Consider the following 20131-nt stretch of genomic DNA (forward strand, 5'->3'; position numbering starts at 1 on the left):
AGCTCACAGCAGCATATAGGCTGCGGTGTATGAAGATCATTGCCGCAGAGTACATGTGATCGATTAAGCAAAGCAACATAATAAACTAAGAACATGAATGAATATCATAACCAACTGATCAGGTATCTGTGTATTCACATTGTTGTCTATAGTGGTTTGCTTTCTATATACACTTGAGGCCAATTTGTCTCCATGTTTTTGGCGATCTAATGTAGTTCCAATCATGGTTGAATGTCCACATATATATAGTGGAAGAATTCAAGCCTTACTATTGTCAGGAGCCTCTTTTTGGATTTGCAAGACAGCCAACAACCCGTTCTTTGCAATAGTTCCGTCTCTATTGCGAGTCTGTTGAGTGTAATTATCATATTGAAGAAAGACCCCCAAGAACGTTTGCGTCAGAAGAAAAAGATAAGGAAAAGATAAGGAAAAGATAAGGAAAAGACAAGAAAAAGACAAGAAAAAGATAGGGAAAAACGAAGAAAAAGACCAGCAAATGTCTCAAGGTGGGAAGAAAGGAAAGATGTACATTGTAAATCGTGTAATAGGGAACAAGCCAAATCTACATAAGAAACGGTATTAATCTCCATGCGTCTGAATCACCACTTCGGTCGTTTTCATAATGCCCGTCTCAGTCCGATGCAGCCTCTGTTCGTCACTTTCTCTCCAATTCCCGGATTCGCCGTCGGAACTTCCTGCAGCGGTGACATCGTAGACCGTGGGTGGTACTCGAGGCATTGACTTCATGGCAATGTCGGTGCTGCGCTGCACATAGTATCCCTGGGTATCGTAGCGGTAGGCATAGGTATTGCGACGCCCGGTGGTCAGGCTGCGGGTCCCATCCAGGATCGACTTGAGTAGCGGCTTCAGGCTAGGAAGACAGGCGGCGAGGATGGCGACATTGAGCTCGGCACTAGTTATGACAAGGAGTTAGTCTTTGCTTGTTCAAGTTTCAGCTCTAGAAAGGACCCACCAGTTCCAAATCATGAAAGTGTCGTGTCTTCGATGGTTAGCTTCAAATGGTCGCAATCTATGCCGAGCAGTAACTCTTACCGATACATATTCTGCTCTTTCAGTACGTTGACTTGCGCAACAATCTTGACGATACCAGCCACGCAAGCTCTAGTCGACGGTCAGTAAGCGATATTTGAACAATATAAGAGGTGACTGACAAGTATCCCAGACTCAGCACTCCAATCAGCGAGAACTTAGTCCGCCAATTTACTTGGATCCCAATGAAAAGGGGGATTGGCAGAGTGGCAAAGATGACATCGGTGACGAGGTTGGTAACTAAGCAAGTAATAAAAAATGTATTAGCTTGAAGGCTGGAATTGCACGTATGACAGTAATCTGATATCCAACTCACTGCTATTCCAAAGGCCGATAGCTGTATAGGTATCACCGTCGAAACAGCGAGCATGAGGTCGCAAACTCGTATCCCATGCTGCTGCTACGGGGATGCACTGCAGGATGAGCGTTAGACCGCAGGCGATGGTGAATGCAACCAGAAAAACTGTTGTCAATCAGAATGCTGTCACGTAGAATGTAGCCTTGCGCGTCTCGCAAAGGGCACTCACTGATCGCTCCAACTAGCGCCTTGCTTAGAAGACTCGACGAGAAGCGTCGCAAGAACACGGCCAGAGAAATCTTCACAAGACTAAGTCCGACCATAACAATGATCGAGTGATAGAACACTAGCTTTGACAAGATTTGTTCATCTTCATCGGTGATGTCCTTGCTGAGGCGACCCACACCATGTTGAGCTTCCAGCACGAAACAAACTAGGACACCCACGGCGCACAGCTACCGCGCCTGCAAGTTAGGAAGCACTCTCATGAGAGATAGTTAGGAGAGAACATTCGACTCACCCATGCCGCAGTGATGATGTATTCTTCTGCATTGAACCGTCGAAGGAGATATCCCCGCACATAGCACCGGAGCCACAGCACCAAGGTTGACAGCCCGGTCAACGTGCCCACTGCAGCGAGAATCCCAGGGGCATTCGAGTCATCAGACCCATCACGAAGCCAAAGTAACTGCCGTGGGTCACTGGCCCTGCCGAGCAGGGGAGTCATGATGGCCGCAAACTGCTGGTCCTGTCACGGAGGACGGACAGAAGTTCGACGCATCCATGTCCCTGTGTTGGGGATGTCCTGCAGCCAGCTTTTCTACTTTTAACCGATCCTTTCTACGCGGCAAAGAATCGTGTAAGCCGCCCAAGGATGTCTTGGCACCTGCAGAGTTGGCGTCGGGGTTTGGAAGGAGACGTTGGTTCCTGGGGGTCTCTTACAAATGAATACCCCTGGCATTTCGGATGAAGAAGATGGCATCCCACCAGTTGTATCGGCGCCGAGGTTCGAGCGGATGCAAAGTAAATTAATCGGACTAAACGACAGGATTTAGAAAAAATCAGCATGGAGCTACTGCCTAATGTCTGGGCTACTAGCAGGGATGTCAGGAATTAGTGCCATCGATGAGGGTTTGGGTGCTGACGGAGTAAGCGATAATTTCCGGCCTCTTCGGACTGCCGAGTCTCCTAGTTAATAAGAATATTCACTGCGAAGTCTACCGGACCGCAGTGATGCGAGATATCTCTCTCGAACCACCGATCCGCCAAGGAGGCTCACACTGCATATCACTGGAGTCCCAAGCGGGAGAGAGATGCTGGCAGGGGAGCTGATCACGACGATCACTCTGGGGGAGGAGTCGACTCACAGACCAGAGAATGAACATTCGGGAGGGAACTCAATCCAGCGGGAACTCGGAGGCAGTTCGGAGGGTCGGAAATTGGCGAGTTCCACCCGGTGAGGCTATATCTGATGGTGGAGATTCTCACGGAGCATCTCGATATTAACCCTCCAGTCACCACCACTTGAGTGTTTTAGTGCGCCGCGGACCACTTCCGGCGGCTGTCTTAATTGCGACGGGGTCTCTTGGCAGCACAGCCGGTTTCAAACGATGTCCTTTCCGCATCCGAGGCTATTCCTGCGCGCTTGGCAGTGTTCTCCGTTGCCACGCATGGGATGTTGGTGGATCCCATGCAAAGATACCCTGGCTTCAATGAGTGCTCACCACAATACAGCACAGAATCATATAATTAACAATGATGGCTTCGCTAATGGGATGCACATCGCGAAGCTAAATCTCTTGATTCCTTGGAGTCTGTCAGTCGTGGATCACTCAACCCTGTCGATAGTCCCCACTTGGCCTCGCTTGGAGACGCGCCGGTCCGCCACGAAGCGGATTAGCACCATTAGCATCATGCTAATGATTCTAGACTGTCAACGACGGCATGCAGCCAGTGCCTCCAACTACTATGCTAGCGAGGTCTTGATATTAACCCTGCCTTCAACGGCCCAATGGCCAACTTGCAGGACTGCATTACAATTCAGCCCTCCCCACCACGCTGTAGAGGAAAACCTCGCCAGCCATGGACTAGACCACGTCCACTGTGTAAAAGCTCCTATCCCAATCGTCTGAGGGCTAGCCTTCCGACTTCCGAAATATTACCTCGCCAACATGGGCCGATAGCCGTTGCCTTGGCGTGCAGCCATGCACGTGGTGGGGAGGAAAACGGTATATAGAGGTCGTGGCGGACCGGCTTTCCCTCTTGAACGGCTTTAGCTGGTCACAAAGTCCTTTCCTTGCACCGCCAGTTGTGTCGACAAGCAAGATGCGTCTTTCGTTGCTCTCCGCTGCCATCGCAGCGCTGACTGTCACTCCTGTGTCAGCAGCCACCCAAGACCCTGTCGATGTGCTGGCTAGCAAGGCCTTGGCCACCAAGCGTGCCTATCTGGCGGCGGAAGGTTCTTCCAACTCCAGCTGCACCATCAACAATGCGGCCGTTCGCAAAGAATGGTACGGTTGTTCTCTGTTTATTCAGAATATTCAGTCAAGCTAATCGTGCTCTCACACAGGGGCTCGCTGGCACCCGAGGACCGCAAGAAGTACACCGACGCTGTCCTCTGCTTGATGTCCAAGCCCCCCAGGTCTGACCCGAACTGGGCCCCTGGTGCTAAGAACCGCTTTGATGACTTTGTCGCGGTTCACATCAACCAAACCCTGTATATCCACGGCACGGTATGTAGTAACGGCAAAGTAAAGCCAGTTGCGACCTTGCTGATTTAACTGCCAGGGCAACTTCCTCACCTGGCATCGCTACTTCACCTGGGCCTACGAGAACGCCCTGCGCACCGAGTGTGGCTACGATGGCTACCAGCCATACTGGGCGTGGAACAAGTACGCCGCTAACCCCATCAACTCGCCCGTCTTCGACGGCACCGAGTACAGCATGTCTGGTAACGGTGACTTTGTTCCCCACAACGGCACCCCTGCCACTGCCTATACCACCATCCCGCCGGGTGTCGGTGGAGGTTGTGTCCGCAATGGACCTTTCGCCAAGTAAGATCCTTCCTTGAGAGCTCACTCTGAGACTGGATACTGATTATGGATGATTAGCATGACTGTCAACCTGGGACCGGTTGACCCTACTCTGCAAATCCCTGGCCTCGTAGCCCAGAACGGCAGTGGTCTGGACTACAACCCCCGTTGTCTGCGTCGTGACATCTCTCCCTGGACCGCTCTGGGCTGGACCAAGTCTAGCGATGTCATGAGCCTGATTGAGAAGTGCGACACCATCTCCTGCTTCGAGTGGACCATGCAAGGGTTCTTCGAGGAAGGCTTCCTGGGCGTTCACACGGCCGGCCACTTCACCATCGGTGGTGACCCGGGTGGTGTAAGTTGATTCCTTTGCCATGATCATATATACCATATACTATTCGTGAACGAAAAAGCTAATGTGGTTCCCAGGATCTGTACACTTCCCCCGGTGACCCGGCATTTTACCTTCACCACTCTATGATCGACCGCGTGTTCTGGATCTGGCAGAACCTGAACCCGGCCAACCGGACCTACGTCGTCAAGGGACCGGACTTCATTGATGGTCTGATGCCCTCGCCCAACACCACCATCCATGATCTGCTCTACATGGGCAACCTGACTGTCTCGCGGGAGATTTATGATGTGTTGGACACCACAGCGGGCACTCCTCTGTGCTATATTTATGAGTAAACTCGTTAAGAATTTCCGAAAGGGAGAAAGATATTGTAATATTTTATTATTCTATGCCGAAATAGCCTGTAATATCATTGAGAGAAACTATGCCTTACTGAGTAGCTTCCACTCGCCTCAGTGGTTCGTAGATTCCCGACTGCAATGAATCCTCTTGGGTCAAGCCCTGAGATGATTGAGTAATACTAAGGGTAATCTGAATAGACATCCCCGATCTCGTCTTTCTTAGAGAAATATATTTTCAATGGTGATTACCAGAGGTCGTTTTAAAGAAGTCTGGGTTACGAGTGGTCTCAGTGAGAAGTGATCTTGCAGGGCAAGCTCGGTGGGCCTCTATCTAGAGGTTCCCAAGTACGATTGTGAGTAAATAAATGCTCGCAGCAGACTAATCCGGCAGTATAGCTTGTAGTATAAGTAAACCAATACAATGAGGTCTGGACCCGATTGAGAAACACAGCAGAGACTATTGCATGGTCATATCAATCATCACAAAAATATAAATAACAAAAATAGAAAATATTCTTCACCCGAGTATGATCATGTTTACGAAAGCCTTTAGCGTGTATTTACCAAGCGGTCAGGCCATGAATTTACAAAAGCAGAATATGTTCCCAGAATTCGCTACAGGGCATTAGACGGTTGGATGGTCTATATTAAACTATATCGTATTTGACCATAAGCAAGTGAGCATGTTCCGCTATCACCTCATACTTCTGCCACACTACAGGTATTTATCCTGACCAGAACAGCTGACTATGCTATCAACTACCTTTCTATCCCCAAAGAGTAGACTTTTGATACCCTAGTAGACGTAGGGCATTTTCACACCCCAGTGCATACATAGTAGTCCACCCATAGGTTGGTACAAGTCGAATCGATCTCCGTGTTCCACGAGCGGAACTGAGCAAGCGTGATGCCCGCCGCGGTGTCTATCGAATAACAGCTGTCGCCTTCCTGGACCTTATAGAAGGTCTTGCAGTTGCTCACGATCCCAGGCATCTGCGGTTGAAACCCTGTTGGCGTCGGTTGAGGCGTTGAGCTGGTTGTTGTCGCCCCCGGAACATGTACACAGACATAGTAGTCTAACCAGAGATTGGAGCAGCCTGATAGAAGCGGTTTAGTACCTTGATTGGCGAGGAGGGGAAGGTTGTCCAGGGTTGGAAAGGACATACTGCTGTCAATGCTAGGGTTCCAAGCCTTGAATTGATCATCAGAGATTCCGTACTGTGACTCAATCGTGTCGCATTGGTCACCAGATGCGACAAGATGGAATTTATCACAGTTAGAGGGCACGCCAGGCTGGGTTGGCTCGTAACTGGAGGAGGAGGAGGTTGTAGTTGTCGCGGTCGTCCCGATCGTTGTGGTCGTTGGGTCGTTCGTGACAGTGCCAACAACGCAGTAGCTTTGGCCAGCGGTGAGAGTAGGACATGCGACACCGGGGTTCAGGGCTTGGAACGATTCAAGGCTTTGTCCCCAAGATGCAGCAAAGGACTTGCAAGTGTCCCCGTTGCTGGCTGCCACGGAGAAGCTGCATACAACACTAGCAGAGATCAACTGAGGGAGCAACCCCAGGACAACGGCTGCTTTGTAATACATGAGGTAGAAGAGTACGGAGAGAAAAGAAATGAATGGGATGGAGATGCAGGTTTTTGAGCCTTTGCTTTCGGGGGGGCTTTTATACTTATACGTGTGGAGTCTACTTACTCCTCTAGGCACAGTCATGGATGTCACATGTCAATCTTATTGGCTATACTTTGAGAACCAGGGAGTTAATCCGTCTCTGTCTAGCAGACCTTGGTTCATTTGACTACTGCATACCAAGTACGGAGGACTTCGGAATCTTTGGTGTGGCAAGGATGTTGATGGCAATTAGGTAGGCCCGAGAAAACCATCAAACAATAGAGAGTCTTCTGTAAGCGACATTAACAATAGCCTTCTTGGCATTGTGAAAAGGTCAACAGGGAAATGCATGTTTTCTACGCACATCCGGCGAACTCCGGATCAACAGGGACCGTAGGAGTCTTAATCCCAGGCAAAGGCCTCTCGAGGGTGACATCGGGTCTATCTGAGCTTCGGCCAAGAACTCCTAGGCGAAAGCACAGGAGCTATGAAAAATACCACCTTACGGGGCATGTAGCTCTTGGCACGTTTATCTTACAGGATGGATTGAAAGCAATTCAAGCAAGTTCGAAGGACAGTAGTGTACAATAGAACAAACTAAGCTACTAGAGCATCGGCATGTCTCACTCAGGAAGTCCGTCTAATCATGCGAGACCGTAAGCGAGAAGCATTCCCATGGCCAAGGTCCGGAGCCCCCCGACGGGTAGCAGCCTTGCGGATGCCATATTCTCAGAGGACGGGGTTGGGCAGCTGAGGCCGGTGCGGAGGGGATTGCCACAGGCAGTAGCAGTCAAGGCCGCCGAAATACTTGCAGCAGCTGTGGAATCGATCTTGACCTCGCAAGGACTGGGAGTCGGGGACGGACCCACAGTCTGTGCACATGATGGTGCTCCCCAAGTTCGCGTAGGCGGCACATCCAATAGAGCGGGGACTTGTACAGCCTGGGCTATAGATTGCTCGCAGGTACCATCCTCGGTTGCGGCGGAAATGTCTGGCGACGAAGTGCCATTCTTGGTGGAGAAGTACAACTGATGGCGTCGTGAACCAAGATATCCGAAGGTCAAGGTATTGGTTTGTGGAGACTGGGAGCAGTTATTCATCTTTAACTCCCAGGCCAACAAAAAAGTGCCCTCAATGTTCAAACTGCCGATGCTCCAATACAGGAGGTAAGGGTCACTGGCCGTATAATTGAGGTTCGACAGCTGGATGGAGCCCGCGGTAACAAAGCTTTCATTGACGCTAATGTTTTGCCGTTCAATGTTGTAATAAATCTCCGGGTTTAGGCTTGATAGGAGACTGGGATTTTGGATGGCAAATATGATTGGAGTAAGAGGCGAGGGAGAAAAGCTCTCGTTGCGCGGGAAGACCAAATCGACTTCTGTCACGCCTGGTGCAATCGAGGTTTGGCCGTACGCAAAACCTAGAAAGAGGGCCAGAAGGAGACGGCTCCGGGTAAGCAAGGCCATCTTTCGTTGGAGTGGTGATGAGGGTAAGTTGCAGGGAATAACTTGATGGAGGGCTGGGATTCAGGAGGAGACGGCGAGAATGGTTCCTAAATATGTACATAGCGTCTTGGCGAGGAGGTATGAGTTCACTAGACTGATACTAGAGTCGGCTCCATAGCCTGCTCATGACTCTAGTGACCCTGCCTTGTGCGCAGGGACTGTTACATCGTGGATGCAGCCAAGCCTTATCTCCGAGTAGTGTGGTTTAGCTGGCGGAGTTCTTGAGCCATCACATTTCAGGGTCTTGGCTGTAACGCAGGGAAACTAATACGCTCCCTATGTACCACGTGATGCATTATTAGATTCACCGTAAAAGAAATTCCATGCATTTTGCCGCACGTGAGAGTGTATAAGTTCGTTATGCGAGGCCAAGGGATGCATAGCGTATTTGTATTTCCGTAAAACTCCGGCGCCTAATGATCCGTCGAAGATGGATAATATGGGGTTCATGTCCGTTGTCTCTCTAACCGAGGACCCTGCCAATGCGCATTAATCCCCTTGGCGACCCTGGTGGCGTCCTGGGCATTTTGTCGGACAACACTACCTGGAAAGAACAGGATAGGTTCATCTTATGCTGACGGGCTTGGCAAAGTTGGTCCTCAATTCTGACATCCAGTTTTCACATCGATCAAGGGACGGATAAGGCAAGTCTAACACTATGTTAGGATTCTATTACGATAACAAAGCGCAATCCCAATCATGGGCGAGCGAGATGCCTGTAGGCTGCAAAGTACAAAGGCCGGGAATGAGCCCCCCAGTTGTGAATGGGGGAGCATGTCTTATACCATTCACTCATTCTTTTCTGTCTTTTTCCCAACGCTATCACTCTTTCATAATTTGTCATTCTCTATCATTTTCACTCTTTGTCTTTATTTGCTCTTTTTATCCTGTCATCAAGTGCCACGATGCCCCCCCGATGGCTCAGGTCAGCCTTCGTGGCTATGTGCCTCTTGTTTTTATGCGACGTTGCCTTTGCAGCACAAGGGAAAGTACGACGGCTCCCTGCCAGTCCTGGCTATCGCGGTAGAGATGCAGCATGTCCTGTGCCTTGCAGTCTCGCAGGTCCCAATCCCTCCAATTGGTCTCTCTACCACAACTTCGATCAGATCCAGTCCTGCCACCAGACGTTGTTCTATGATTTTTCTCTATATGACCATGTGGATGACCCGGCCACTCACCATCGTCTCTACGCTTGCGCTTCTTATGGTCCGGACTGGTCGAGCCTCCCACGCCCGACCGCGAGGATGGCGGCCGCTATCGATTCTATCAATGCCACCTATTCCCTCGGCTGGTGGAATGATGCATCATCCCTCGCTACTTCAGATATCACCTCCGCTTCCAAGCAGATGCGCCATTATCTGAAGAGTGCACATGTCGCTACCAGGAGCGCCAAGAGAGATACATTCTTGTTTGCTCGGTCTGGTAAGGCTACTATTGGTGTTTATATTGGCAAGAACTTGCAAAGTGAGGGGGTTAGCTCTTTTGCGCTGAAGGCGCTATCAGACAATCTCCGGACGTTGAATATCAACTCTGGTGATGTGGCTATGCAATTGTGTTCTCCGAACAGCAACAATGGCCATACATTCGGGATCTTCGCCTCTAGTACCGGGGCCTTTACACCCGTGCAAGATGCACTGAAAACTTGGTCCAACGGAGGCTGTCTGTCCTTCGAAAACGAAAAGAACATCACTGGTCCGGCTGTTCTTACCGCTCCTCTTTTGGACCTTCCAGCCAACGCCACACATGCAACGTCTATGCGTCCGAGATCAACCGTGACCACCTTTCCGCTGTCATCATCCCTGAGCCACATAGTCCCTCGCGCTGAATGCAGCACCGTGCAGGTTGAAGGCGGAGATAGTTGCGCTGCTCTGGCTGTGAAGTGCGGAATTTCCGGCGCAGACTTTAGCGAGTACAATTCCGATCCCGACCTCTGTTCATCGCTCATGCCAGGACAACATGTCTGCTGCTCAGCTGGCACGCTCCCCGATTTTGCCCCAAAGCCCAACTCTGATGGGTCGTGCGCTACTTACACCATTCAGCAAGACGACAACTGTGCCAAGCTTGCTGCTCAGTACAGCCTCACCAAGGAAGACCTGGAGGACTTTAACAAGCAGACATGGGGCTGGAACGGCTGCTCAAATGTCTGGATTGGCACTGTGATTTGTCTGAGTAGTGGAAGCCCGCCGATGCCCGATCCTGTGGCCAATGCGGTATGCGGACCCCAGGTGCCGGGCACAGAAGCGCCAGAGGACACGACGGATATTGCTGGGCTTAATCCTTGCCCACTGAATGCGTGTTGTAATGTGTGGGGCCAGGTCAGTCGGTCCCCTTCTATATCCTCGATGCCGTTCATTTTTGACTGACCTTTGGGGGATAGTGTGGCATCACAGACGAATTCTGTGTCGACACTAGCACCGGCGCGCCAGGCTCTGCGGAAAAGGGTACGAATGGGTGCATTTCTAACTGTGGCACCGAGCTTGTGCGCGGCGAGGCCCCTGAGGTCTTCCGAAGCATTGCCTATTACGAAGGGTATAGCCTGGGTAGCCGCGAGTGTTTATACCAGGATGCCATCCAAGTAGACGGGTCCAAGTACACACATTTGCATTTTGCCTTCGGCATACTCACTGAAGATTATCAAGTCACATTTCAGGACGCTCTGACCGAATATGAGTTTGGGAATTTCATGAAGATTTCGGGGCCGAAGAAGATCCTATCCTTTGGTGGCTGGGACTTCTCCGCCCAGCCCAGTACCTACAATATATTCCGCCAGGGAGTCAAAGCTGCGAATCGGCTCACAATGGCCACGAACATCGCCAACTTTATCAAGGACCATAACCTGGATGGTGTTGACATTGACTGGGAATATCCGGGAGTCTGTCCCTCGTTGACACCGTGTTCTTGCTATATGCATGACTAACATGTCTGCTCCATCTAGGCCCCGGATATTCCGGGAATTCCTCCCGACGATACGGACTCCGGTGACAATTATCTGGCCTTCCTTGCTATCCTCAAAAACCTGCTCCCTGGCAAATCAGTATCGATTGCGGCCGCATCGTCGTACTACTACCTCAAGAATTTCCCCATTCAGGAGATCAGTAAGATCGTGGACTACATCATCTACATGACGTATGATCTTCACGGACAGGTAGGCGACCAAGCTATCATCATCACCAAACCCCCACACATACTAACACGCTCACACTGTCTAGTGGGACGCAAATAACCCCAATTCACAGATTGGCTGCCCGTCGGGAATGTGCCTCCGCAGCCAAGTCAATTTGACGGAGACAATCAGCTCTTTAGTCATGATCACCAAAGCGGGCGTGCCCTCGAACCAGGTTGTGGTCGGCGTAACCAGCTATGGGCGGTCGTTTGCTATGGCGGATTCCTCTTGTGACGGGCCCGAGTGCTTCTACGTCGGGGGTCCTTACGACTCGCAGGCTACCCCCGGCAAGTGTACCGCGACTGGGGGTTATATTTCCGATGCGGAGATCAACGAGATCCTAGCAGGGTCTACGGTGGACGGACTCTTGAAACGCGACGGCCGAGTCAATAAGCATTATCTAGACCCGACGAGCAACAGCGACATTCTCGTCTATGACGATACCCAATGGGTCGCCTACATGAGCGCTGACACTAAGGCGTCGCGCAAGTCTCTCTATGAGCGACTCAACATGGGCGGTACTACCGACTGGGCCACGGATCTTCAGCAATACAATGAACCTCCCACGCGTGGCGGGGCCCTCGTGGAGGATTGGGCCGGTTGGATCATGAAGATAAAAAATCAAGGCGATCCTTACCAGGTCGGGAATAGGACGGGGAACTGGACCGAGCTCACTTGTTCTGACCAGGCCGTGGCGGATAAACGCACCCTGTCACCATCGGAGAGATGGAACCGAATCGATGCGCCTGATGCGTGGGCTAATGCGGTGGATGTGTGGAAAACCTATGATCGAGGTACGCAGATGGGCTTCACGGCATCCGTCTCAGACACTCTGGACGGCCCAGAGAATGCCGATTGTCGTAGCATGAAGGCAACCAGCAACTGTGATCAGACTAAACAATGCAAGGAGTTCGACAATAATGGTGCTGGCCCAGCAGGCTATTTTATATGGAACTCTATGGTCTATATTCATGAGGTATGATCTCCTTGCCAGGGCGACAGGCAGGCTCTAATATTTATTGCAGCTGTATGAAAGCTTTTACAACGCCCTGTTCCAGGCCGCCGCTTCAGAAATATCCAACGCTCTCGATGACTTCGAGAACAAGTTTGCACCGATACCTCAACCACCGGACAATACGTGGCTTCTGCTGCTGATCGATATAATCACTTTCGGGACTGCGTCGGCAGCAGCTCCGTTCTTCAATTCAGGTTTGTGTTCCACCCCTCCTGGACTGTACTCAACACTAGTCCAGCCATTCTGTGGGGTATTAACTTCTTTCTCCCAAAGTATTGTCGAAATTGCCATATTTCGTGTTGAAGGGGTCCACGATGGACAACGTCAAAGATACTACTATGACCATCATCTCCCAGAGTACAACTGTTGCGAAAGACTTGCTCGGAAACCCTGATCCGTACGTGCCGTTCCCTCATGCTCATGTAGGGTGTGCTGACCGGCGGGTGAACAGTGATGACTGGTCCCCAGAGAAGCAGGATGAATTTACCAACTACATGGGTCAATGTATCGAAGGTTGGGGCGCAGTTATAGAAAAATCTGTGAAAACCTTGTTTGACGGCTCCGATACGTCACTCGACACGCTGACCAGCCTGATCTCCGATGGCAAATTTATTGAGGGTTCCTCAATGAGCATTGCGCCCCCAGCATCGAATCCGAACGATATATCAGAAGGTACGATGACGGCTCTGCACCGAGGCATAAGCAGATCTTTCTTCGCCTTCGCAATCCCTTCCATCTGGACCGTCTCCGGCAGGTACCCATTCGTTATCGATGCTGGCTACTCGTGTGACCACGAGGATGATATGGGTGACTATTTAGAAGACGATACCATGAAAGAAGCAAAGGCCTGCTACAGAAACAAGCGCTATTACCTTGCTGCCCCGGAGGGTCAACCGTGGGAGTGCTTCGAGGGGGGTTGTCTTGATAACCCATTCTCTGCGCTGCCGGGAGTGGACTCGATGGGCCAAGGCTCGTTTGGGAATGTCACCGTGGAGGAAATCATCATAGGCTCAGTGCGTACGTACCTGCAGAACGGTGAGACGAACGGCGGCAGCACAGCCAACCCTGCAGATGAAACCACACTTGATGATCTCTACAACGACGATATAACCACGCCAGGAATGATCCGCTTGCCAGTCTGTAGTGCAGAGACCGCTTACCGTGCATGGAGCCATGGCGATAGTCCGGATACTGACGCAGCTAACTACCCGTGTGTTATTTATCCAGCGCCTGACTATTGTGGCACCTCCACGTTTGTCGATCAGACCAGTAATGCATCCCCCACGGTGTCCGACTGCATGCAGATTGTGAAGAATATTGCAAACACAGACGGTGACTGGGAGGTGGAGAACGCAATCGGGTCCCAACACCAGCTCGTGCAGTACGGAACGTGCGCTTTCGGCGTGCAGGGGAAGGGCAAAGATGGCAACATCGACTACTACATCGGTGCCCAGGATATTGTAGACATTATCACCGACTCCGTGAGACAATTTGGCGCATCGGGCAAGGTTGGCTCCAAGGGCGAGATGTCTTGCAAGGGCACTGTCAAGGGCCAGACGGTGGAGTGGGGTTTGTATCATAATTAGCGGTGGTATCGCTGGCCACTCAGCAAATGGGGCCTTCCAAAGGTTCGACCAAGATTGTATATGCACATAAATCTCCCTGACTCCTACACGATCACCTGTTCAGCTTGTATAACCGAACGAATTTCCCCATGACTAAGGATCGATATAAATCTTTCTCGTCACCCGCACTATGCCAATATAATGACGGCCCATATGCCAAAAGTCCCATCTTCTTTCTTACGTTGCACATGTAGCTGCTTAATGAAGCACTCCCAACACATCAGCCACTCCTCGCCGCGAGGTCTCTTATATACCACCTGTTCCTTGGTAACTCGGAACATGTGATTAAAATCAAGACACTCTCGAGCTTATCCCGTACCCAGACCTGAAGCGCTTGCACCGGGTCACTAGCACGGCCTCCCCATCTTGCCTTACAACCCTTTGTTGCCGTAGGCCGAAGGGCGCTTGCACTATATTACTGATAAGGGCCTAGGCCTGCTTATTCTGCGCTCAGTGGGGCCGTAGCCAACTGAATTTACGCCTGCTGCGATGTAGTCCTGCCATAATGTTTAGGAGAGCAGACTTCGTCCTCGGTAAATAATCATAGTCTAAGTGTGACGATCCCGGATCCTGATGATCTCATATTCACGCGCAAGCTTATAAGTGATGCGCGTTCGGAGTGAGCGGACTCAGAATTCTACTCTTTCCCTGGACAGGCTAGCGGTATTGCTTCCGGAGAACTCACACTTAACGCGCACTAGGAGTGAATTCTTACACTTAGTCTACAGCCCAATGCTGTGGTGGCTCTTTGGGAGATTGAGCGGAGCGTAGTGTGTTGTCTTCTTGGCAGCTAACTTGGTCAGACAGCTTAAACGCAACTAAAAGGCGATCCATATCATGAAGGGGAGATTGAATCTGCAATTGAAGGGGGATCATTATTGGGAGGCAGGAAGAAAGCAAGAAGAAGCAGAAGACACAATTCCACATTTAATTAGATAGCCCAAAGGTCGAAGTATGAGTGAGTATTGATCGATCGAGCGGTGAAGTGCGGGTGAGAGCATAGTGAGATTTGGCATGCTACATCAGGTAATGGGATGGAGGCCCGGTGAAGAATGATGGTTTCAACAGATATCATAAGCTGAGAATTCACCACACTTTCAGTAATATAGGTGCTTCTCAGTGAAAATCATCCCCTTGTACCCCTGGCCTTCAAGCCGGTCTGATTGGGATGACATCTGGCCTATTAGTCCGTGTAAGTGTCCTTGTATATCCTTAGCCTAAGCCAGGACGCAGTTCCGCTGGCAGACTGAATTCAAAGCGTCCGTAGGAATTAATTTCATTCAACTCATATTGTTATACCGAATCGAGCAGGCTCACTAACTTTACCTGTTATTCCATAACGATCCCCCGCCTCCTTCAACAGGTCAAAGAATTTCGTCCGATTCTTCCCTGCCTGGCTGTCCTTGAGCTCCTCCAGCTTGAGGCACAGCCATTGCCAATCTAGATCCTTTTCCCCGCTGAGAAACTGAATCTCTGTGAAGAAGTGTACATCCAGCCGTCCTCTCCAATAGCCCGGATGCATTGTCCACTTCAGAGTCCGCAGCACTTGTATGATATCGTTATAATGCAGGAGGTCTAGGATCATGCATTGCAGCTCTGGAGGAAGCCGAGTAATCCGTGAATCGATTGCGCGAGATCCCACTGGCATTCGGGCACCGCGGGAAGCTCTTGATCGAGACTCTTTGACTAATTGGCGGATGGAAGTCGTAGCAATGGAGTCTGTATTTAAAAACATATCTGTCAGTTGGGTGACTTTGATTAAAGAACTGGGTGGGGTGTCCAAATTACCCTTGCAATTAATTAGTCCTCTGATTGGGACATAGAACTTCCGATCGACATACAATCTCTGGCGCAGACAGCGTCGCCGCAGTGCTTGAGAGATAAGGGATAGATCACCTTCCGAGTTGGACCGATTATTCAGCCGGAGAAATTCGCGCCAGCACAATGCATGCACGAGGTATCCGGCTAAGGTGGCCTGCTTCTCCATGTCATCATCAATCCTGATCAGCTTGGGTGTTACCAGACGGTCAGGATGTAGCTCTTCGGCCTGCCGTGCTTCCAGGACCGCATCATGCTCGTCCTGAGGGGCGATACATCTGACTCTTTGATATCGAGGCTTTTTATGCCACCACGCTTTAGGCAAAGGCTTTCGAGCCACGCCAGAGAGCTGATAGGCTTGCACTTCCGGGTTATACATGACTGGAATTACTTAGCCTCTATTTGGAAGTTTTTGCGCCCGTAATGCAAGTTACCTATCCGGTACAGGGTGCGCCAGCCAGAAAAGGATAACGCATACACCCCCTCGACGCTGAGAGCCGAATGGAATAGCGCAGTTCGCGCGGCTTCAGCCGTGATGGCTCTGCGGAAGTCCATTGGGGTGCCGTCAAAATGGCCGCTGCAGATGTAACAGAAAGGATCAACATCGTAATCATGAGAAGGGTGCTGTGCCATTATGCTCTATATTATGCGATGGTTAATGGGTCAGATGTAGGGACTTGCTTGGTCCTCACCCACTGTTATCAGATGAAGCTATTATTGATATAACTGTTTTGATTGATGCTGTCATGACCTCAATGGAACGGCACGCCGGTCTCTTCCGTCGGACGTGACCTCCGTTCTCCGAAAGACAAGATGGGATCAGATTATGTGACGATAGCACCGCATAGCGGGCCATGGTAATGGATCACTTACCTTTGTAATGCCTTGGGATTGCACAGCACCACTCGGCAACTTTCAAGCCAGTGATAAATTCTGGTCGCGGCAGGCGGCGATCATGTCACTAACTGTTGGTTTCCCGTATAGGAATGAATGAGTTCATTTACTACGCTTCCCCGATATCTACGGGGATCGGGGAACACATGTAACGAGACCGCACTACACGCCAGCTTTTACTAAACCATAGCGAACCCCAATTTCCTCCAGCAGTTCAAAGAATCGCTTTCTGTCTTTCCCCGCCTGACTATCTTCGAGAGTCTCCAGGTTCAAACAAAGCCATCGCCAGTCCAAATCCTCATGCAAGATGCTCCGTATCTCACTGAAGAGGTCTAGGTTTAGCCGTCGTTTCCAATAGCCGTTGTCTACTGTCCATTGAATGCCTCCCAACACTGAGCATACATCCTTATACTCAAGCCAATCCATAATCATATATTGCAGCTCCATCGGAAGGCGGACGAGCCATGAATCGATAGAGCATGTTGTGTGGCTCGCTTTCATCCTTTTGGTAGCTCTAGTTCTGCACCGAGTTACAAAGCGTCGAACAGACGTCATACCGAGGGGATCTGGATCGGCTGGCGTGTTATCTCATCGGATCTATGCATCGGATATATGGGGACCCACCTCTAGGCTCCGTGGGTATTAGGTCCAAATCCCTAACGTCTATGAGTTCAATATCCAAATCTTCCTGCACACAGCGTATTCGCAGCGCATGCGAAAGGATGCGTAGATTTCCCTCTGTATGCGGCCACTTGATGACTCGCAGAAGCTCTGTCCAGCACCTAGCGTGCACCATATATCCGGCCAGGGTGGTCTGCTGTTCGATATTCGCCTTGGGCTGAATCAGCTTCGGTGCCGCCAGCTTATGCCGCCAAATCTTCTTATAGGTCCCGACACTCAAGAGTCCGTCATTCTCATTCCACGGAACGTGAAAAGTGCGGCACGGACAGAAATTCTGCGCGATCCCGGACAGCATGTAGCGTCGCGTAATAGGGTCAAACATGACTGATAAGGTCAGAGTGAACGAATGGAGCTTATCTTTTTTACTTGAAGAGAGACGTACTGAGGCGATAGAAGGTGCGCCAGCCAGGAAATGTGAAGGTGTATAGCTCTTCTATCTCGCGGGCTGAGTAGGAGATGTGACGAGCATTCGGCCTGGAGTAGGTATCCCGTCCAAGGGAGTACTCTGACGGGCGGCATGAAAGACCGTTGCTACAGATATAGCAGAATGGGTGGTGCTTATACAGCTGAGGTGGATAACGCTCATCACTATATGGCCAATATGCATTGCGATCCTCCATTTTGTGACCTGATCGACTGTGCGATTTTAATCATGTACTTCTTTCACCGTTCTGTATATCATGGTTGGGGGTTTAATATGTGAGTGTCATGTTGTAGCGGCACTGAATTCCCGAATTCCCTGTTCATGATGACCTCAACATGTGGCACCCGGAAGGGTTCGGCGGCTGTATTCTCCGCCAGACGGCAGATCACTTTTCCGCAGCATTAGATCATGAATACAGTAGACCTTCATCACCGGCTGTCCCCCATAGGAAGGAATCTAGGGTGCTGACTGGGCTTTCAGCGGAAAGCCCGCAGAGCCACCGGCCGTGTCGCTTGATTCAAAGGCATGGCAAATTGTCATTATCATCGGGAATTTCTGTTTTCGATGCCCAAAGGAAAAACTTCTAAGCAAAAATGAGCAATGATAGATCCCGGAAAAGGCGTTCTATACTCTTGTTGCCCGTTGACCCGGAGTCTTCTAAGGGTGCTTATCTTCGTCAAACCCAAAAGTCTCGCGCCGAAGGGTTGTTTTGACGCTACCAACAATTGCAGCGGGAGGCCGGCTAATGGTGGGACCAACTAGTTGAGCCATGGTTCGGATGAACTCAAAAAAGGTACCTGGAAACTCGCAATAACACGATGATGCCTGGCGCGATGTTGCCTACAAGCCTACCAGAGTAAACAATAAGTGAACTAACTAACTGATAAGACATCATTCTCACTTGGCAAATTTCCTGCCCCCGGGGCCAAACCCGACACGGCCTCTCCGATCCAACTTTGGGCAGACATCTCCGAGGCTCGTGGGTCTGCTCCGATCAGGGCACGCCGGTGATACGTGGAGTTTCAGAGCTAGTGCTGTTAGTGTGTTCGAGATTCACCCACAGGATGGCCAGGATTGCAGGGTCTTTTTCAGGGTCCGCCGTGCATGGGTCTCTCTTTAAAACGCTTGGCTGTCGCAACTCGCATTTCTCCTTCCTCATCCGCCACTCCGCTCGTTTTGTTCCTGCTCGGTCCTTTGCAGAATCAACATTCACTCCTTTGCTACTTACCCCTGGGGCCTACTCACGATTCATTCTTTATGCGGCCAACCATGAAGGTTACCGGTCTCTCCGCCATTCTGGCGCTGTGTGTCTCCGTGCATGCTTCGTCTGGCGATTTTGTGGGCTGCTACTCGTCCTCCGGCAGCTTGGTCAACAAGGGCTCGAGTCAGTTCCAATCCGCCGGGTTATGCGAGAGTGTTTGTGGGCGCAATGGAGCGAGCTACGCTGCAATGACGAATGGCAATTACTGCTACTGTGGCTCTTCGCTGCCTCCGAACGCCAACCTCGTGTCCAACTCCGAATGCAACCTCGATTGCCCCGGATATCCAAGCGATCAATGTAAGTGTCGCCATTCCACGCGCATCGCTCCATGTTACCCCAAGTCATTAACGAACGTTTGGGACGCATCCAGGTGGAGGCAATGGTTTCTGGTCGATTCACAAGACCTATATCGGGAGCGATGACTTCGACGACGGCGACAACAACAACAACACGGATGACGGGAATGGGGACAGCCAGTCGGGCGACAACTCTGGAGATGGCCCAGGCAATGGTCCGGATGGCGGTCCGGGCAAGGGTCCTGGTGGTGGCACCGAAACCACGACGGCATCCAGCTTCACCGTCTATCCCACTCCCTCTGCAGTCATCACCGTGACATCGGTCCCCGTCGCGACAGGCAGCAGCTCCCCATCTGCCACGACTCCGAGCAAGGAATCGTCCAGTGTCTCTGTTGCGACGGTGTCTCCCACCACGGCCACGTCCGGGGCCAGCCGGCGATTCCGGTTTTTGTTCTTCTAGATGGCTGACAGACCAGCACGCGTAGCTGCAATTGCCCTTCAATGTATACTTATCTGCTAAGGCGGATGTTATGGGCATCACCCTTCGTTCTGTCCTCGATCTAAACCCTCGTGAGTGGCTCAATTTGCAGCGGTAGTTACTCCTGTATGACACCGCCGTTATTGCTGTCCACCAGGCAGATTCTGGCATGTTGCGCCAGAGATGGACTAGAGCGCCTATTTCTGTAGGAGGTTGACTACATGCGCACCACATCGCTGGCTTTTTTCAAAACAAATGAAAGAGCTAAGAGCTAAATCATG

The 20131-nt window shown here is 50.9% G+C and overlaps 9 protein-coding genes across 9 annotated transcripts; 4 read left to right on the forward strand and 5 right to left on the reverse strand.

Annotated features, from left to right (window-relative positions):
* Positions 1–114: 114 nt before the first annotated feature.
* On the reverse strand, positions 115–2303 carry ASPBRDRAFT_49204 (uncharacterized protein). The gene is made up of 7 exons (XM_067626274.1): positions 1869–2303; positions 1578–1803; positions 1367–1513; positions 1173–1290; positions 1054–1122; positions 974–1000; positions 115–913 (listed from the first exon to the last, which is right to left on the reverse strand). The coding sequence occupies exons 1-7, from the start codon at positions 2073–2075 to the stop codon at positions 580–582; spliced, it is 1128 nt and encodes a 375-aa protein (XP_067473373.1). The 5' UTR covers positions 2076–2303; the 3' UTR covers positions 115–579.
* A 775-nt stretch (positions 2304–3078) lies between these two features.
* On the forward strand, positions 3079–3616 carry ASPBRDRAFT_429809 (uncharacterized protein). The gene has a single exon (XM_067624905.1). The coding sequence runs from the start codon at positions 3124–3126 to the stop codon at positions 3478–3480; it is 357 nt and encodes a 118-aa protein (XP_067473374.1). The 5' UTR covers positions 3079–3123; the 3' UTR covers positions 3481–3616.
* Positions 3367–5170, forward strand: ASPBRDRAFT_49205 (tyrosinase family protein). Its single transcript, XM_067626275.1, has 5 exons — positions 3367–3858; positions 3918–4080; positions 4136–4401; positions 4459–4735; positions 4810–5170. The coding sequence occupies exons 1-5, from the start codon at positions 3674–3676 to the stop codon at positions 5068–5070; spliced, it is 1152 nt and encodes a 383-aa protein (XP_067473375.1). The 5' UTR covers positions 3367–3673; the 3' UTR covers positions 5071–5170.
* Positions 5171–5638: 468 nt separating this feature from the next.
* Positions 5639–6770, reverse strand: ASPBRDRAFT_211716 (LysM peptidoglycan-binding domain-containing protein). Its single transcript, XM_067621938.1, has 2 exons — positions 6243–6770; positions 5639–6173 (listed from the first exon to the last, which is right to left on the reverse strand). The coding sequence occupies exons 1-2, from the start codon at positions 6664–6666 to the stop codon at positions 5893–5895; spliced, it is 705 nt and encodes a 234-aa protein (XP_067473376.1). The 5' UTR covers positions 6667–6770; the 3' UTR covers positions 5639–5892.
* A 564-nt stretch (positions 6771–7334) lies between these two features.
* ASPBRDRAFT_138688 (uncharacterized protein) lies at positions 7335–8156 on the reverse strand (the record flags this gene model as incomplete). Its single annotated transcript, XM_067619017.1, has 1 exon — positions 7335–8156. One exon carries the CDS (start codon positions 8154–8156, stop codon positions 7335–7337), a length of 822 nt encoding a protein of 273 aa, XP_067473377.1.
* A 944-nt stretch (positions 8157–9100) lies between these two features.
* On the forward strand, positions 9101–13959 carry ASPBRDRAFT_201229 (uncharacterized protein; the record flags this gene model as incomplete). The annotated part of the gene is made up of 7 exons (XM_067621522.1): positions 9101–10510; positions 10573–11067; positions 11131–11340; positions 11405–12334; positions 12384–12567; positions 12647–12770; positions 12825–13959. The coding sequence occupies 7 exons, from the start codon at positions 9101–9103 to the stop codon at positions 13957–13959; spliced, it is 4488 nt and encodes a 1495-aa protein (XP_067473378.1).
* A 1324-nt stretch (positions 13960–15283) lies between these two features.
* On the reverse strand, positions 15284–16449 carry ASPBRDRAFT_138615 (uncharacterized protein; the record flags this gene model as incomplete). The annotated part of the gene is made up of 3 exons (XM_067619011.1): positions 15284–15717; positions 15787–16197; positions 16251–16449. The coding sequence occupies 3 exons, from the start codon at positions 16447–16449 to the stop codon at positions 15284–15286; spliced, it is 1044 nt and encodes a 347-aa protein (XP_067473379.1).
* A 423-nt stretch (positions 16450–16872) lies between these two features.
* ASPBRDRAFT_138608 (uncharacterized protein) lies at positions 16873–18011 on the reverse strand (the record flags this gene model as incomplete). Its single annotated transcript, XM_067619010.1, has 3 exons — positions 16873–17276; positions 17335–17715; positions 17774–18011. 3 exons carry the CDS (start codon positions 18009–18011, stop codon positions 16873–16875), a joined length of 1023 nt encoding a protein of 340 aa, XP_067473380.1.
* A 1073-nt stretch (positions 18012–19084) lies between these two features.
* ASPBRDRAFT_138673 (WSC domain-containing protein) lies at positions 19085–19832 on the forward strand (the record flags this gene model as incomplete). Its single annotated transcript, XM_067619015.1, has 2 exons — positions 19085–19373; positions 19447–19832. The coding sequence occupies 2 exons, from the start codon at positions 19085–19087 to the stop codon at positions 19830–19832; spliced, it is 675 nt and encodes a 224-aa protein (XP_067473381.1).
* Positions 19833–20131: the final 299 nt, after the last annotated feature.

The sequence above is a fragment of the Aspergillus brasiliensis genome (genome assembly GCF_001889945.1).
Source record: "Aspergillus brasiliensis CBS 101740 unplaced genomic scaffold ASPBRscaffold_23, whole genome shotgun sequence".
NCBI lineage: Eukaryota > Fungi > Ascomycota > Eurotiomycetes > Eurotiales > Aspergillaceae > Aspergillus > Aspergillus brasiliensis.

What these genes read in the sequence shown, in the direction of transcription:
- ASPBRDRAFT_429809 (XM_067624905.1), top strand. Translation starts at nt 3,124, where the DNA reads ATGCACATCGCGAAGCTAAATCTCTTGATTCCTTGGAGTCTGTCAGTC.
- ASPBRDRAFT_211716 (XM_067621938.1), bottom strand. Translation starts at nt 6,666, where the DNA reads ATGTATTACAAAGCAGCCGTTGTCCTGGGGTTGCTCCCTCAGTTGATC. An exon ending in GAACCCTAGCATTGACAGCA is followed by an intron (nt 6,174 to 6,242) that starts GTATGTCCTTTC and finishes CGCTTCTATCAG; the next exon opens with GCTGCTCCAATCTCTGGTTA.
- ASPBRDRAFT_49205 (XM_067626275.1), top strand. Translation starts at nt 3,674, where the DNA reads ATGCGTCTTTCGTTGCTCTCCGCTGCCATCGCAGCGCTGACTGTCACT. An exon ending in CCCTGTATATCCACGGCACG is followed by an intron (nt 4,081 to 4,135) that starts GTATGTAGTAAC and finishes TTTAACTGCCAG; the next exon opens with GGCAACTTCCTCACCTGGCA. An exon ending in CGCAATGGACCTTTCGCCAA is followed by an intron (nt 4,402 to 4,458) that starts GTAAGATCCTTC and finishes ATGGATGATTAG; the next exon opens with CATGACTGTCAACCTGGGAC.
- ASPBRDRAFT_49204 (XM_067626274.1), bottom strand. Translation starts at nt 2,075, where the DNA reads ATGACTCCCCTGCTCGGCAGGGCCAGTGACCCACGGCAGTTACTTTGG. An exon ending in ACATCATCACTGCGGCATGG is followed by an intron (nt 1,804 to 1,868) that starts GTGAGTCGAATG and finishes CAGGCGCGGTAG; the next exon opens with CTGTGCGCCGTGGGTGTCCT. An exon ending in TATCGGCCTTTGGAATAGCA is followed by an intron (nt 1,291 to 1,366) that starts GTGAGTTGGATA and finishes TTACTTGCTTAG; the next exon opens with TTACCAACCTCGTCACCGAT.